This window comes from Mus caroli, chromosome 6 (genome assembly GCF_900094665.2).
Source record: "Mus caroli chromosome 6, CAROLI_EIJ_v1.1, whole genome shotgun sequence".
Classification (NCBI taxonomy): Eukaryota; Metazoa; Chordata; class Mammalia; order Rodentia; family Muridae; genus Mus; species Mus caroli.
This window is the reverse complement of record NC_034575.1, coordinates 94993115-95011631: the sequence shown is the minus strand read 5'-3', so window position 1 is coordinate 95011631 and position 18517 is coordinate 94993115. Positions and strand designations below refer to the sequence as shown.

The 18517-nt window shown below is 44.9% G+C and overlaps 1 protein-coding gene across 14 annotated transcripts in view; it reads left to right on the top strand.

Annotated features, from left to right (window-relative positions):
* Foxp1 (forkhead box P1) overlaps window positions 1-18517 on the top strand; it is a 601333-nt gene that overhangs the window by 430229 nt on the left and 152587 nt on the right. The window contains exon 1 of one of the 14 annotated variants that reach the window (XM_029478354.1): window positions 2074-2311. The exons of 12 other annotated variants lie outside the window; for them this stretch is intronic. Coding sequence is in view for 1 of the 2 variants with exons in the window: in XM_029478350.1 (XP_029334210.1) it covers window positions 11183-11323 (141 nt within the window). In the remaining variant the exon portion in view is untranslated. Of the gene's footprint in view, window positions 1-2073; window positions 2312-10741; window positions 11324-18517 lie in introns of those variants that run through there. One more of the 14 variants, XM_029478350.1, reaches the window with a different exon arrangement.

Here is an 18517-nt window from a genome sequence, read left to right as displayed (position 1 = left end):
GGTTATCCAGGAATCCTGTTGGTACAAGGCAAACTGTAAACTCATTACAACTTGGAAAATTGTGTTGTGCATTTTTAAAAACATATTTTATTGTGTGCTTGCTATGGACAGCAGGGAGAGGGAGGCAGCAATAATTAAAAATCCTAGCATCTTATGAAAAAGTGAATCTCACTTCTTCAGTCACAGAAGAAACAATTCCAAAAGAAGCACAGGGTAGATTGTGTAGAATTCCATTGTCCTTTAATCAGTCTGGTTCTGCCATTTCCCTTTCAGTGTTTATTAATAAACAACTCAAGCACAGAACTGTTCAAAGATGTCCTTTTCTGTTGTTATAGGCATCGACTTTAATTAAAACGAAATATCATTTTAAGAAAAATGTACGCCTCTAAGAAAAAGTCCTTTAAAATTCTTTATGCCCATGAAGTAGTCCTTGCAATAATCCCTTTAAGAAACTGGCTCAGATGGCATCACAGCTCCTAGGGATGAAACAGTGACATACCTCTGGGACTGAAGGAATCTGACCATGTGCATGACTGCAGGTGGGGCTCTTGCAGTCAGTCCCTTGCCTCAGCATCTTAGAGTGTTAGTTCCATTCCAAGTTGGCTTATACAGGAGCCTTCTGACTGACCACCTCCCCTGGGCCAGCCTGGGTCCTCTCCTCTGCTACTTCTGGGAACAGAAAGAGCGTGGCAGTGCAGTGTAGCATGGGGAAGCCTGGGCATGTGCCGTCCTTTTTCCCCTGCCCCTTGAAGCACATTGTTAGCAAATCCTTTGTAACCTCTGCAAATGGAGCAGCCCAGTTAGAGAAGGAACTCTGCTTTGGACGCTCCACCCTCATGCAGGGAAGAGGCAGACTTGGAGGCTCAAGAGGGAGGTGAGGCAGAAAACCCAGATTGATCCCATTCCCCCATTCCGCACCCCCTTCCCCTCATCCCGTTTCTGTGATCTGCCTTTTGAACTGTTTTTGTGGCTGATCAGTTCCACCTAATATGTCTCTTGATTTCTGCTATTGTAATACTCGGGCGACATGCTGTTCTCTTCATTTCTGTAAGCTTTAGATGCTTCTGCCTGTCATATTCTGGCGGTTTATCTTCAGCGTCTGGATTTGCTTTCAGACTTGAATGTCTATCAAGCTGCCATTGCTTTGAATGTGAGATCAAAAGAAGATGAATTCCAGTAAAGAAAAAAAAAATTTTTTTTTCCCTTCTATGAAGAAAAGATCGGGGCCTATGTAAACACCTCCCTGACAGCTCCCAATGAGTTATTTTAGCCGAGTATTAGCACCTGCCTGACAGGCAGGCCGGCGTTCCATGCTTAATAACAAATCAGATGCTTCTGTGGCAGGGGAACTCAGCCACAAGAGCAATACATTTTAGGAAGGAAGCCTTCCGCTGCTATCTCCTCGTTTCCAATTGAATGTGGCTGTTCCACTCTTCCTCCCAGTTTTCAAGCTGACCTGCTAACCTCCCGTGGTTCACTTTTTTTTTTTTTTATGGTACCTGTCAGGTTCTACTGGTGACTGAAGACAGGACCTTGATAATCAGTTTAGGACAGGGTAAGGAAGTGGGCAACTGGGTGCCGTGCGGTACCCAGGTAGTTTCCCTGATAGCAGAGGAGATGAATAGAGAGGAAAGACAATCAAACCAGAGAGAGGGCACATCCCTGGGAAGCTGGATGATGTGAGCTTTAAAAGTGTATGTGACCAAAATCCTCTAAGGTCGCAAGATCTGGATTCTCTCTCTCTCTCTCTCTCTCTCTCTCTCTCTCTCTCATACTGTCTATGTAAATGTCACCACAAAAATATCTCAAGAGCAGGTTTCCTGAAGGCCTGTTGGTGGGTGCTTGCCTGCGTGCAGGAGCTGTGTTTGGCTAGGGTTTGGTCGACAGGGCACACCGTGTGTGCTGTGTCCCTGCTTGCTACCCTGGAGTGAGTTAGGTGTGTTGAACATTAATAGATTTTCTTTAAGTGCTCTCTGCAACTTTGAAAATTACCTGCAAGCTCCAACTGATCTTCCAGCTTTGAAAGTGAAGAATTACTTGAGGAATTCTTGTGGTTTCCTTGTCATTGAGTGAGAGGCCAGGCAGCTACTGTGGAGACGAACCTCCCCGAGGTTGCCTACAAAGGGCAGTGTTCCAGTGTGTTCTCTCCTCGAGTGTGCTTCAGCGCTCAGCACTTCCTGTTTATTCAAACATCTCTTTTACCACTCGGCAAACCCCCGCTTCACAGAAACAGCCAGAGCCCATCCACAGCAAGACGGAACTGCAAAGGCAGACGGTACAGATTCACTCCCTCCAACTCTTCATTTTCTCTGTAAGTGTCCTGGTGGGGGCAGGGGGAGAACATTTTCAATGGGCTAAATAAACTTCTAAGCTCGAATCTTTGCTTGGGCAGACAAGCTGTAAAGGGGAAAATGAGATGCTTCAACTTGTTTACTGTGTTTCCTTCCCGAGCTCCTCTCTCCATCTAAGCTTTTTTTTTTTTCCTTCGTCATCTTTTTCTTCCTTTTTTTTTTTTTTTTTTTTTCCCATAGAGATCTGAGAGGAGGGAATCCTGCTAACTCCTTGTTAATTCTCTCTTGATTTCACATGTGGCCTTGGCTCTGAGCAGGAAGAATCAGCCAGTGTTGCCAGACACTTCCACGGGCTGAACGTAGCCTGTAACTTTCCCTCTGCGTGCCTGTATGTGCCGCCCGCCCGCTTCTTTTCTTCCTGTTATGCTATCTCAAGTTCTGAGAGAGTGTGGGGACAGTGCCTGTGACACTCTGCAGAGTTGTCCTCGGGGGTTGACATCATGACACCGTCATCACGGGCGAGTCGGTCTTGATAATATTTGTACCAATTTCATGCCAATAAAAGTCAGACTGCCGAAACACGCACGGTCATTATCTCATTCATATTACTATTGTTTAATCGGAGAAGGCTGTGAAGGGAGAGAGACAGCCTGCCTTGCTTCCAGCAGTGGCTGTTAACTTTGATATCAGACCCTCTTCTGACCATTTTCACTGTGGGTAATTGGGGTGGCAGCAAGCTCAGGCACTGGGGTTGGCAGAGCCATGTTACTCTAGGGCTCTTCAGGAGAAATGACTTTCAAACACATGGTATGAGCTTTTTAAAAATGGTTGCACCTTTTCCTGCCCTGGTCCACCCTCTGGCCTTTCTTCCCTCCCTCTCCACCCCTCTCCCCCTGTTCTTCAGCTTCACTGTAATTGGCAAGCCAGGTGCTATTTTTTTTTTAAGCTATGTACTGATGAGGGAATAGACAGGAAGTAGAAAATTGGCTCTTTTGATCTTAAGAGAATTGCTATTATTCTGAACTTGCTTAGTCCTCAGACTAAATATCCATAAACTTCAATGTTTTCAACAGTATCTGTTAGGCTAGAGAAAGAAATAGAATTTTCATACTTGTCCAGACCATCTAATAGGAGAAACAGCCACACAAATAAACAAGTCTCGGTTTCTGTGTGTACTGCTGTGTCTGAGATGGCTGTTTTTAATGTCCAGAAGTTGTTCTGCTTTGCGAGGGGGAGAGGGGCGCTGTTTGTGACTGCCTTAAGGACAATTTGTTTAACAGTAGGAGTAATTGTGGGGAAGGTGGAAAGAGTGAGCTGGGCTATTTACTCAGATGGTGGAGTAGGTGTGGGGGCCGAGCAGCAGTGTGGGAACAGTGGGCCGCTCAGCCTGCTATCTCAGCCTGCTTGATGACCGGCGCATTTCCCAGCTCGCTGGTTCTGTTTTTTCTGGATGGCATGTTTGATTATTTATCAGAAGGGAAGGGAGGCGGTGAGGCAAATAAACATGTGACCAACGTCTGTTTTGTTTTCCACTCTGAAAGCCATGCCCTTTACCAGATACACAGAAAATAATAAATGCATTGTTTTAGCATAAAAGGAAATTATACATGTCCATTTTTTTTTAAAAAGACAACTGAGTTAACCCTTTAGACTCAGGAGCTTGCTCTCTCTTTCCTTCCTTCCTTCCTTCTGTCTGTCTGTCTGTCTGTCTTTTAAATTTCCTTCTGATACTTTGCCATGCTTCGTAATAAGAATGAATGTATTGTTATGTATGGATACAGTTTCTCGGGATGATTTGTTCAGTGGTTTGTAGATGCCTTCTTCAGTGGCATCAGACTATCACACTAGGATATGTTGTGGCTCACTTTAATAGAAACCCTCCCATAGTAATAATGAATAGCTGTTAGAGTTGTGTCGAAGGCAAACGTACTTATTTATTTATCTGTCAGTATTTGCATACTCTGTCTGGTACTGGGGATTGAACCTAGGGCCTCATCTACATTGCTCCTCTAGCTGTATTCATCCATCCGCTGTTTGGGGGCGGGGGTTCAATCCCAACCTAAATCCCAACCAGCTAAAGACACATGCATCTTCAGTGTCTGTGGCTAGTGAAGAAGAGAGTTTAATGCCAGCCAGTCATTGGCTCCTCCCTGAAGGCTGTCACATGCTGTGAGACAAAAGGTCTATAGGGCCTCTGTGTCCATCAAAAGTTCCTTTTAGGGCTGGAAATAGTTGAGCACTTGCCTAGCATATGTAAGGCTCAAAGTAGAATCCTTAACACTGCCAAATGGTGTGTGTGTGTGTGTGTGTGTGTGTGTGTGTGTGAGAGAGAGAGAGAGAGAGAGAGAGAGAGATTATGCTATATAATACTGGTCTCTGCAATCATATAATATTTTCCACAGTTTTAAAGATTGTTATATTCTTGCAAGTACTCCAGAGTCTAAGAGAAAGTCCCAAGCCTAAATCCAACATAGATTTAAAACAAGCCTGCTCATATTCTCTTTGCATTTTATTCTCTCAGTTTTCAAGTGGGGTCGGCCTGGTGGCCTGTGGACATTCTCTGGGCATAGGTACACCTGCCAGCACCTTCTGTAGAAAAGGAGGCAGGGTTCTCAAAGATCCACCCTCACTCAGACTCATCCTGTAACCGAGATGTGCATGGTCCTAACCTGGTGACTGGCCCAGGCAGAGGCAGCCCTGTAAATCACAGCTGAAATCTGTGTGTTTGCCTATACTGTTTGGGAATGTGAACGGAAAGTATGCACACAGAGGGATTCCCTCTTCATTGCCTATATAAGGGAAGAGTGCAGCCAAGTTCAGAGACAGCATGGCTTCCACTTGGCTGGCCCTGCCTTCAGCTTCGGAGTGGTGGGGAGCTTTGCTTCTGGGAACCAGTAACCCGCTCACCTCCCCCCTTGTCATCTTGGGTACTCCACAAAGGTCGTTGGGTTGGATAATCATACTTTGTAGTTCTACAGAGCCCTTTGTCTGTAGAAATCAAAGTGCCTGACTAATGTGAACTTGTTGATACTCGGAACACCCTTGGGACATCAGTTGGCTAAAGGTGATCCCACTTTTGAGGTGGGAAAAACGTCCTGTTGTTAAAATAGTTTACAGTTCCCGGGTGTGTCTGTGTGAGTGCCTAGACTGGACCTGCCCATGGGTGACTGGGAGAGTAGGAGAAACATTTTTTCCCCCTTCAGACAGGCTACTTCTGACTACAGATCACCTCATGAGAAAATGTTCTGGCTTGAAAAAAAAAACTGGCCCACAAAGTATAGCTAATTTGTGATGAGATGGGAACAGACAATAAGGCCAGGTCCTGCTAAATTCTCGTCTATTTATGGTCAGAGTTGGAGTGCAATTTTTTTATTTTTAATAGTCAATATAGCTGAAAATCTTAAACTAAGAATGTTATTGGAGACCTAACCAAGGAAAAAAATCAAGTTGGTGTGTTTGTGGAGAGACACAAGCCTGTTAGCTATGCAAAGTTGTAATTTGTTGTGTGTTTTCGTTTCTTTGTGGCTAAAAGATCTGAACCCCTTTCATTCACCCTGGATGTTCTGAGTGACTGAAGCCCTGGGCTGTAGTGACTTCCTTTCTGTGGCTCCCAAGCACAGTGTAAAATACTTGCTTGAATGCCACTCTCTGGACTGAGCCTCAGGTGAACAGAATTTGCAGTATATGGTCCATTGTTATGTGGTTCTCAAGAATGTTTGTTGGAACCTGCGTATACAAATTAGATTTGAAAATCTCTACATTTGAGAAGTAACTTTCAAAGGACTGTCTGGATTCCAGTTTGGCTTAGGAACCTGTCTTGCAGCAGGCTATCTAGCATTGACAGTGCATCCCAGGCAGGTGGTTGTGACCTGCTTGAGTTTTATCTTTTATTTCCTTGCTCAGTCACTTCTTTCCTGTGTTAATTATGACACAGGTTCTGTAATTTATTCCCATCCTTACTGATAAAGAAGCTAAGGCACAGGAAGGTTGAGTCACTTGCTGAAGCTCACACAGCTAGCAGGTGGTAACGCAGGGTCCAGGTGTAGGCACAATGTGTGCTTGTCACTTAGCCAGCCTGCGAGCTGCTTCTGTGGAGACATGTTAATGTTGTTTAAAAAAAAAATAGGGTTGCTTGATTTTAGACTTGTGATGATTCTCTCAGGGTCAGTAATTCCCCCAAATTCCCAACGAATCATTATTTCTTCATGCTTGGATACTCAAGTTCAACCATATGCTAAACTGTGGTTCCTGGGAGTTCCAGAGAACACTTTCACTCCCTGAACATAACTCTCAGCACAGCTACGGAGCAGACAAGCCCAGTTTAGATTTTAATGTTTCTTCAGTTTTTATTTTAAGCAGTGTCCCACTGTGTCACCCAAAATTTGGCCCTAAGCCTAACCCTAAACCTCTTATCTTGGACTTTGGGGTACTAAGGATATTAGGCATCTGCTACCATAACCGATTTGTTTGTTTGTTTGTTTTGGTTTTGATTTTCAGTTTCTACTTTTATTTTTAAATCCTGTGTATATGTGGGGGAGGAGGAGTGGGTTGTGTGTTCAATTCAGTGCTTGAGGCCTGAGGCATCAGGTTCTTTGGAGCTGGAACTACAGATAGTTGTAAGCTATCAATGTGCGTGCTGGGACTCAAACTTGCACCTTCTGCAATTAACAGGATGAGTTGTTAACTCCCGAGCCATCTTGCTGGCCCAGCCTGGTTTGTTTTCATTTTTCTTCCAAAGAAAGTTTTTGTTTGTTTGTTTGTTTGTTTTTAATTCTTTGAGCAATAGCTCCATGTCCAAACCTCCCCAACCCCTGCCCCCAAATGTAGCTTTCTTTTGCTGCTTTCCATATCTGCCATAAGAATAGAATCTTTTAAGAATAAGTTCACTGTGTAGTTGCTTTTGAGCTGGGGGGAAGGATATAACACAGTGGTAGAAAGCTAGCCTAGCCTGTGTGAAGTTCAGATTATATCCACAGTGGAGAGGAGGGAGGGAGGGAGGGAGGGAAGGAGGGGGGAGGGGGGAGGGAGGGAGCGAGCTAAGGAGGCAGAAAGGAAAAGTTGCTTTTGAGAAACATGTTTTAGTATACTTTATTTTACATATTTTAAAAGGTGTGTGTGTGTGTATGTGTGTGTGTGTGAGAGAGAGAGAGAGAGAGAGAGAGAGAGAGAGTGTGAGAGTGTATGTTGTACTCTTGGTGTGGGTGTGTCCATGGTCATGTAGAGTCCAGAGATTAATATTAAGTACCATATTTGATCACTCTACTTTTTGGAAATAGGGTCTCTCACTAAACCTAGAGCTCACCCATTATCTGTAACAACTGAACCAAAGACCTAGGGCATCTTCTTGTCTCTCCTTCCCAAACCCCACCCCAATCACTAGGGTTCCAGACACATATCACCTGCACGCCTCTTGTGTAGGTTCTAGAGATCCACGCTTGAGTCCTCTTGTTTCCATGAAACATTCTCTATTGACCGAGCCACCTCCTCAGCCCCCTCAGTATACTCTAAATGTGCCTTGATTGTTCTTAAAGTAGTTCCATCTCCATGTGAGTGTAAGAAAGCCACATGCATGCATTATGGGGTATAGGGTACTCCCTGAGGTGCTGTTCTTACGGGACTATGAAGGGATTCTCTCTAGCCATGTAATCGTGGCCACAAGATGTAAAGCAGTTTCGAACCAACCTAGATACAGAATTGGCACTCCGGAGCGGATGGATAACTGATGCCCTTAATCCTCCATCAGGTTTCCCTGGTAGTGAGGTCACCTTTCTCTGCTGGTACTCACTCCTAGGCCATTGTATTGCTTTTTACTAGGCACATAGAGTCTTACATGTGTGCACAGTGCTGATAGTGTCTATTCCTTATGCGATCAACTTCCACCAGGTTCTGGGCTGAGGCCTTTACATGTGCAAATCAGGTGATCTTTACAGTTTCATCTCTCTCTGTCCTGTCATCTGCTAACTGCACATAGTGAGAGCTTGTGAACAGTGAGTATTTAATGTGGTGGTGAGTTTTCACTGCTTTGCGCTTGTTTGGTGAAAACACTCAGCCCTTGCATTGCTGTGAGGGAAGTGATTTTTGTTGTGCATGGAATAAGATCTGCAAAGTCCCAGCTGGCCTTGGAGTTGACATGCAGCCCTGGGTGACCTTGAACAAGAGCTTCTGTGTACACCACTCCGTTGCTGAGATTCCGGTCACATATCACCAGGCCTGGTCTAGGTGGTGCTGAGAATCAAACTTAGGGCTCTGTGCCAGCTAGGCGTGAACTGGACTGACTGAGCTACCTCCCCTGGCACTTTTGAAATCAGCTTCTTTATCTTCAGTGACCAAGTCTGAGAGCAATTTAAAGAATGTAGATACTTAATAATTCCTACCTCCACCACTATATACATTCACAGACACATACATGGCTCTATATTTATATGTTCATTTTTACATATAATATTGTGTGAGAATATACAATGGATTCAAACTGAGGGCTGTGGCAGACATAGTGGCACATATTTTCCATCCCAGCCCTGGAGAGGCAGAGGCAAGCAGGATGCTGACTATGAGCTTTCCCCCTTCTATATAATGAATTCCAGGCACGCCAACATACAAATTAATTGATTAAGAAGACCGTGACACCTGGTCTAGGGTAAAGGCTTACTATATAAACTGCTTGCAAACCATACAAGCATTTGAACCCAAGCTCATGTCCTAAAACCCACATAAAGTCCAGTGCAGTGGTCAGCATTTGCAGTTCCAGAGCTGTTGTGTCAAGATGGGAGGCAAAGATAAGAGAGTCTTTGCAAGTCCAAGGGCCAAGTAACTGGGTCCCTGTCTCAAGTACAAGGCATGGCTGGCACTGAGGGTCCACCCATCTCCATGTGTATGCTGAGCTGCACATGTACCCAGACTCACTCACATGAATGTGGGAGAGAGGGAGAGACAGATGCCATCTGTGATCACGTTAGCCCTACCTTGGGAAAGGGCTTTGTTGTTGTTGTGTTGTTTTTGTTTTTAATTCTGAAACGTCCTAGTTGGATGTGGCAGTGCATGCCTTTAATCCTAGCACTCAGGAGGCAGAGGCAGATAGATCTCTGTGAGTCTACATAATTAGTTCCAGCACAGCCAGGCCTATGAAGAGAGACCCTGTCTCAAACAAGCAAATAAGTAAGTAAATACATAAAAAGATTTCATCTTTTTGAGAATGGCGTACATGGGCACTCTATTTAAATAATTTCCACCACTTTCTCTTCCCGTGCCCTTTCACTCCCTTTTGAATTGATGGCCTCTTCCTCTATATTACTGGTATACACACACACACACACACACACACACACTCACGCACACACCCTCCCGACTGAGACTATTCAGTGTTGCTCTTGTATACATATGTATAAGGATGACCGCTTGGAATCGGATAACCTATCAGGGGCTCATCATACAAACCTCTTTTCCCTGTTTCAGCTGCCACCACTGGCCTGTCTTTCTTCATCTTGGGGTAGAACATGTAGAATTCCTCCCATCCACATTGGCAATCAGGGTGTGCTGTCACTAGGTAGGTCTTGTGTAGGCAGCCCTATTGTTGAGATTTCATGGATGCAGCATCCCCACCGCCGACATGTCAAGGACACACTCTCTTGCATCCTGCTCCTGGCTCTTGGAATCTTACCACCATGCTCTTCTGAGATGTTCCCCTGAGCCTTCCACATAGGACTTGCATTATTGTAATTGTGCCAATTGGAGCTAGGCATTGCCTGGCCACTTCTTTACGTTTGGCAGTCGTGGATCTCACTAATATTCCCCATATCCTGCAGGAAGCTCCTGTGCTGAAGGATGAGAGAGATGATTACCTGATTTTTGCAATTACTTTTCAAAAGAAACTCTTGGGGCTGGTGATATGGCTCAGTGGGTAAGAGCACCCGACTGCTCTTCCAAAGGTCCAGAGTTCGAATCCCAGCAACCACATGGTGGCTCACAACCATCTTGTAACGAGATCTGACTCCCTCTTCTGGGGTGTCTGAGGACAGCTACAGTGTACTTACATATAATAAATAAATCTTTAAAAAAAAAAAAACTCTTTTTAACTTAGTCAAACCAAAATACAGATGGCTTGTCCCCTCACCCCCTGTTGGATTGAAGAAGGCCTGGGGACTGAGAGATGGGAATGACTGAATCCGTGTCCTCAGAGTAAATGGGTGGCACAAGGTGGCCAGAGAGGCAAGAACAGAGGGAGGGAGTGACGAGTATGCCCGGGCTTCTGCTTCTGAGTCTCTGTCTCATGAAGTAGGAGCATCCCGGCTGCTGTTTGGATCAGAGCAGTGTTGGCCTCCTGGGTTTGTGGATGTCATCAGACTCTGCCATTTGGAACTGGCTTGCAAGCAAGGGAAGGTAGAATGGAGATGGGTGTCTGGTGACCTGGGACAGAAAACAGGAAGGGGGGGGGGTAGGCCTGGTGATGTGACCATTACTCTTGAGCATCCTGGGATTGAAAAGATTGGTTACAAAAGAGAAGCAGATCCTTTTCTGTGGGGAACAGAAGGGCTAAGACGTTCAGAGTGTGGCACCACGAGGCAGCTGTCCCTGTCCTGAACACAGAAGGAACCAAGGCCACTCCTGTGCTTTTGGCTCCCGAAGACCTCACGTGCGTGTGCCAGGACTCCTGGTCACCACCGTCTTGGTGCTAATCAGTGAGCTTGGTGCAGTGTGACTATCTGGTTCTCTGGAAACAAGGTTTGTTTGTTTTTGTTTTTCTGCCCTGCCACTCAGCATATTTGCGACCTTGAGCAAGTCACATTCTTTGTTTTTCCACTTTGAATCGAGAATTATAAAACTTTCCCCACCTCCCCGACAGTGGCAGAGAACAGCAGATAAAACAGCACGGAGAAAGGAACAGCAGAGTGGCCATGGCGGCTGGCCCCTGTCAGGAGCTGTTGCATTTCAGCAAGGCCCCTGTCAGGAGCTGTTGCATTTCAGCGACGCTCCCTGAGTGGAGCCTCCCAGTCCTTCCCTCTTCATTTCCAGAGCCTGTCTTGTTTGTGCCTGTGGTGAGTAGAACTCACAGCCTTTTTGAGCAAGTGCACAGTCACTCACCTGCACTCTCAGCCCCTTACAGTGTTACCCAGAGTCACTGCTGCTTTCTTTATTTGTTGGAGGTTTGAGGAGAGGAGGAGGGGGAGACAGGGTTTCTCTGTGTAGTGCTGGCTGTCCTGGAACTCGCTCAATAGACTTAGCTAGCCTTGAACTCAGGGATTGACCAGTCTCTCTCTTTCAAGAGTGTTGGGAGTGTAGCACCCCCCACCTGGCATCCCTGCTATGCTGCTGCTGCTGCTGTTGCTGCTTCCAGCACTGCCTTGGGAAGTACAAGAGACAGGAGACCTCTCCTCTCCTCAGACACTCCATCCTTGGTTTTGTTTGGGCAACAGTTCCTCTCATTGTTGGTTGTGTTTTCTTCTTTTGTTTTGCTTGTCTTCCCTTTTTTTTAAAAAAAAAAATAACATGATTTATTTATTTTTGTGTTATGTGCATTGCTGTTTTGCCTCCATGTATGTCTGTGTGAGGTTGTCAGAGCACCTGAAACTGGAGTTACAAATAGTCGTGAGCTGCTGTGTTGGTGCTGGGAATTGAACCTGAGTCCTCAGGAAGATCAGCCAGTGCTCTTAACTGCTGAGCCATGTCTCCAGCCCCCTGCTTGTTTTCTATATAAGTAGAGGGCTGATATCCAAAATATAAAAAGAACTCAAGAAACTAGGTATCAGGAAAACAAATAATACAGTTTAAAATGGGGTTCAGATCTAAACAGAGATTTCTCAATTATTTGGTGCTGTCTCCTCCTCCTTCTCCTCTTTAATTCGGATTTTAGGCAAGAAAAAGAAAGCCTATGGGAAGCAAAGCCTTCATAGGTGTTAGCTGCCTCTTGGTTATCCTGAGTGTGTGTGAAGAAAAGGAATTGCGTTCTCTCTCTCTCTCTCTCTCTCTCTCTCTCTCCCCTCTTTTTATCTCTTTGTCACTTCCCAGTCTCTCCCTGTTCTCCTTTCTCTTTCTTCTCTCTTTCTTTTCTTTCCTTTCTGTTTCTCCTCAGTGGTCTTTCTCTCTGTTTTCTCACCTCTCTCCTTTTTCTCCTTTCTCTCCCCTTCTCTTTTCTCCCCACCCTCTCTCTATATATAGTAACTGTGTTTCTGGTCAAGTTATGGAAAACCCACTATGCGTCCAAGCGCTCTTTAGCCAGGCTCTTCATCAAGCTTCAGCGTTAACAAATCTGAGTCTGAGGCCCCAGAAGATGTGAATCTTTATTAGTCATAATGAGTGGCTGGGACACAACCTCATAAAAAGCACTGGTAGAAAACAGGGGGTTAATACCATGAGTTATAGGTCCCTGGATTGATTTATGCTCACATCTGACCCCTGTAAGGACTGTACCATTTCTTCAGTCTGGACTTTAACAACGGGAGATGTAGGCCTGATGCAACATCCAAGCTCACTTATTTTATATATTTTTTTACTGTGTGTGACTGAGTGCTATATACATAGGGGCACGTGCTGTTCCATGTGTAACGTCAGAGGTTGATGCTAGGTGTCATCTTTCTTCTGTGGCTCTCCATGTTCTTTCTATTATTAATTTACGTTTTGGCATTTTGTCTGCCTATGAATGTGCACCACATGCATGAATTACAGTTGTGAGTCAACATGTGGATGCTGGGAATTGAACCTGGGTTCTCTGTAAGTGCGGTCAGTACTCTCAGCCACTAAGCCATCTCCTGAGACAGGCTCTCTAACTGAACCTACAGCTTACTGGTTTGGCTGGGCTAGCTTGGCTGGTGAGTTTCAGGGATCCTCCTGTCTCCAGTGTCTGGATTGCAAACTTGAGCCCCTGTACCTGGCTTTTGTGTAATACTTGAGATCTGGCCTCAGGTCCTAATGCTTGCCTATTGAACCGTCCATCCATCTCTCTAATCCCCACGCTCACACTTTAGACAGTTCCTAATAAACTTGAATCTGGTATTCTACCCTAGTGATCTTCACATTGCCTGAAGTCAGTAGCCCCCAGGCTGTGATCTTGTTCAGCTCCCATGAGTTCAGCAAGCTGGGGCTTGGGCAATGTTTAAGTGGAATCTTTCCAAAGACAACTCAGGTGCAGGAGCCTTGGCGCGGGTGACTCAGAGTCTGGCACGGGCTCCAGTAGAGAACAGCCAGCCAGTGCTCCAACAAGGTGGTTATAGGTTCCTGTGTTCACAGGAGGGGGATAGGCTGGCCTTTTCCTTCTTTCTTGCTGTCTCTCTTACGAGACTTCAAATAGACTTCCTGAATGTTTATAGCCATTAAACTTATTTCACTCAACTTTGCAAGAAGATCACAGATTTTATTTTTATTTTTTTTTAAGTCTCATGAAAATCCTTATTATTTGGCTAGAAGTATCTTCTGTGTGCCTTCCAAATAAAAAAGCATTAGTCACAATCACTGGTGAATACAGGGTATGCTGACCCCTGCTGCTCCCTAGGTCTTCTTTGGGGTGTGGCTTGTTGTAGAACCTTCCTCCTGTCTGGCCTGCTTTCTCTCTCTCTCCCTCCAGGTATCTGCAGGTGGGGTCTCAGTGGCATTTGAGTTTCCAGTGAATTGGAGCTTGCTGCTCCTGCAGCAGCAGCAGCATAGAATATGTCTCTCTTTCCTCTTCTTCTTTCTTTCTTCAAAATAAAATAGAGGCACAAATACCATTTGCTTTCTTCCATTCCTAATACAATCCAGTCTAAGGAGTAGCAGGTAAAGAACAAAGCTCCTACCTGTTTTGCTCCTGTGTTTGGGAAATTTGTTAAAGTCTGCAGTGAAGGAAATTAATAATAATGATGATGATGATGCTACTGAGATGGAGCTGTGTCCTCGTTTCACATTGTTTGTTTTCATAGTCTCTCTTTGTCTTCTTTGCAAAGACTATGGGCCATGTAAGAGAACCTACACAGGATGCCCTGCCTAGTGATTTACTGTTGAAGCATGTACTGAAACCTTAGCAGGCTTTCCCAGCAGTCAGGACTCTTGTGAAGAGGATGCTGGGAGAATCTTTGGCCTCTAAATAACTAGGTCCATGTGGAGTGTGCACTCTGCCCCAGATCCTTCAGATATGTGACTTCACTGGATTGACTACACGTGGCTGTTTGTCCATATCCCTGCTCGAGTCTTGTAGAGTCGACTTTGAGTCAGGTTTGAGGGACTCCTGAAAGAGTCTCTGGGACACGGCTGTTACCTACCCAGACTTGTGGGGAATGCATTTTGTTTGGTTGGAGCATTGGTAACAGGATCTCATGGTTTGTTGAGGACTTTCTTGCTCTGTGTCTCTAACACTTACACAGTCAGCTTTTCTTGCCATCTACCATCTCCCAGTCACTGGAAGGCTGTTGGCAGGTCAGCTTGCTTTTCCATTGTTCAGTGATAGCCAAAGGCTCCGTTTATAATGGTCAGCAGTGTTTTTAAAATCGTGTTTGGACGGCCTAGGCAGATGGTTTAGTCAGCACAGTACTTGCCCTAGGAAGATGAGGGACTGGAGTTATGTCCCATGACAGTCACCTAAAAGCGGGACAAGGTGTGTGTTGTGCTGAGAGGTCATGAGCCTCCAGTCCCATGAGAAACCCTGTCTTAAAAATAAGTGGGGGGTGATGTATGAAGACACTTTATGTAAATCTGTGGCCTCCACATATACATGCACACATAGGCAACACACACATGCACAGCACACACACAAACTAACACGAACTCTACATACATAGACTCACACATGCGCACACACACACACACACACACAAAAACAAAGATTCAAGTAAACCCCTGTTTGGAGAACTTGCTGCTTCAGAATGCTGTCTACTCTGTCGATATTGTAAGCTATTGGGGGGGGGGGGNGTATGNGTGTGTATTCTCCTGTGGAAGGATACAGGAGTGATGGGAAGATGGGTTTTCCCACAGGCTATCTGCAGAGCACTGTCCAGATGTGACACCTGGTGAACACTAGTCTTGATAGTGACACTTGTTGAGTATACTTAAAACCAGTAGTAGATTGGCACAGGTCAGGAAAGGCTTGCTAGGGAGGACTTAGTGTGAAAAAATGTCCATGATGGCTTGTCTGTATCTGTGTGGGGCTGGGGTGGGGCTGGGTGGGGCTGGGTGTGGGTACACATGCACAAGCCAACTGCCCATAATGGTCAGAAGGCATCAGATTCCCTGGAAGTGGAGTTACAGATAGTTGCAAACCACTGTGTGAGTGCTGCGATTCAAACCCTGTTCCTTTGGAAGAGCAGCCAGTGTTCTTAATCACTGAGCCATCCTACCCCAGGGTGTGCAGTGACAGTTGACTAACCTATGAAATTATCTGAGAAACAGGTTTTGTCTTGAGGGCTACAGAGAGCCCAGAGAGAAACTATAGGAAAGGTCAACCATTCTGACCTACTTTTAAAGCTGCAAGAGGAAAAGAAAAGTCTTAGCTTGGACTACAAACTACACAAATTAACCGTCTAGTACCAATCTGAGAGATTGAAAATTACCTGATGGAAAACCCACAGATGCAGTAGTTTATCTCAGATGTTTGACAATTTCGGCCTTGGAAGCAGGTGGATGTATTTCTCCTCAAGTCTGAGTTCTTTTTGAGAAACAGAAGTGATTTTGAGTTCAAGATAAGCTAATTCACAATGCCCTTGTGAATTCCAAATTTCAATTACCTTGGAGAAAGGACAGATGTATAAAAAACTTTTCTCAAGTACAAAAACCAGACAAACAGACAAACAAACAACAAGAACAACAAAACATCACCAACACTTAAAATAAGGATAAACAAACAGAGAACAGACCGGAGCAGAGGTTTCTGTCTCTCTCCCATAAAGTAAGAGGCCGCGCAGGAAATCACTACTAAAATTTGAATTCAAAGTCATGATCACAGGTGGCGATGCATTTGTCTCACTTTCCCCTACTCCTTTAAATGAGTAAAATGCCTGCCTGTTTTATGAACAGACCAGATGATGGGCAAGATCTGGGCTACAGGCAACAGTGTGTGGGCCTGTGACCCCCAAACTTTGTTTTTGGAAGGACCTCCATGTGTTAATCTCATCAGAGACCCCTCCATAAGCGTTTTCCGCAAAGTCTCTTGTAAAGGGTTCTTTTCCTCCTTCCAGCTTGCTGTACTTATGTGTGTGCTTGCAAGGACTGTGTTTTATGTAAACATGTTAGTAGTTCCTTTAAAGTGGTAAACATGTTTTTAAGTACTGGCTACCTTGATAAACATGCTAAACTAGGATTACCTCCCCATTCATCTAAGCACCTGCTATGAACCTGAGACACAAATAGCTCAAACTCCAACTCCGTAAACATGCTGAAGTAAAACATCATTTGTATGAAGCAGATGGCACTCAGTTACTTAGAAAGTGAAGGCATTGTTGAGCATGGAACCATCTTGAATCCAGAGAGGGAAGACAGACTGCAAATGCCCAGGTTCCTGGTTACTATGGAAATATAGCCTGGCAAAGTAGCATCCCATCTCCATAGTTTACTTTTGCAGGCTCTGTGTAGACACTCAGAGATGGCCCTGGACCTTGATATCTCTGATCCCTTTTGCAGATAGGGCTTTAGAGGAGAGTCAAAGCAAAAGGGCATCTGGACAGTCTGTCTAGTGAAGGTTTTGTATGTGTGCACTCCCTTTCTGTAAGTTCACAGGGCTACTTCTAAGTGCTGGCTTTATCAGCTGCTTCAGCTGGGTGACACCCTCCAACTGAGTCTTTATTGTAACCTGATCTCAGTGCTCAAATAAGGACAGAGTCATCCAGAGCCAGGCAATTGTCACATCTTTTATAAAGGAAGTGTTGATTCAACCCAGCCCAGGAAGAGCCACCAAGAGTAAAAGGTCTCCAGAGATGGAGTTGGGCCTTTTAAGTTATTTACATTAGTGCTTGGCCGGGAACATGAGCCAGAAGCAGTGCGCGCTGTAAAGAGAAGTTCTTTGATTTATTCATGCCTGTGCACATAAATGCCCTCACCTCCTCTTCCTCTTTCTACCCCTCCTGTCCCTTCTTCTTCCCCATCTTCCTGTGTTCTCCATTCCTCTCTGTGCACAACTCACATCCACACACTTAGTTTATTTTCAGTGTGTCTAGTTTTATCTTCCAGCAGCACACGGAAAATCTTTTCTCCAGTTGTCATTGAGACACTGTTAGGAGAGTAAGGGCTGACCTTTCTCATCCTCTATGGTACTAGAATAAAGATCATCTCCTGGGCTGACGTCCTGGAACCTGAGTTAAGGGATGTTGGTGTATGGTGATAGGAATTGTGGATCAAAATGGCTAAGTATGTGTGAAGCTCATATAATCAAGTCTGTGGGACAGTCTTTCCAAATCTTCCTCAGATCAGCTGTGAACAAACATGACCCCACTCTCTTCCTCACTGCCTCAGTCCTAGGATTACAGGTGTGTACTGTCAAACCCGGTGGGAGCCACAATCTTAAGCATTGTGAGCATTGTGATCCCCTTTACTAGATTGCACAGATTTACACAGTATGGAATTTCTGAAAAGCTTCCCTTAGTGGCTGATTTCAAAGTATATTACACATTCAGATCATCAGGTCTTAAAATTTTTGTTGAAACCCATGGTGGTTTTTGGTTTATTTTTTGAATGCGGTATTTGCCCCCACGTTTGCTAGCATATTCATAAAGCAAGAGAGTCGTCATGGGATGTTTGTAACAGTTTTATACACAAATGATTTATTCTTTGTACCAGTGTTCTTGAAATATGTAAATTTCCTGTACTTATTTTTATTCTTTTCTACACTGAACCCCAAAAGCCAGTTTGTACAGCTCCGTCTATCTTCAGTAGGCTTAATGACATTTCCTTGTGGATACACCTGTTCCTACAGCCCCTCTGTGTGTCTGTCTTCCTTTCTCTTTTGTAGTGAGGCTACCTGTGAAATATGGGAGTCTGGGGCTCATTATATGAGCAGATAAGTTCATGTACCCCATGGTGAGTCTAAAAAAAGACTTCACAGTATTAGCAGTGTGGCTCTGTGGGTAAGAACCCTCACTGGTCACACAGGCCTATGAGTGGAGTTGAGTCTCTAGAACACATATAAATGTGGAAGGAGGGGGAGAACTGACTTCCCCACAAAAAGTCCTGACCCCAAGTGGGTACTCACAATCCTAATGTGTACACATTATGATGATTTTTTTTGGGGGGGGGGAGTTCGAGATAGGGTTTCTCTGAATAGCCCTGGCTGTCCTGGA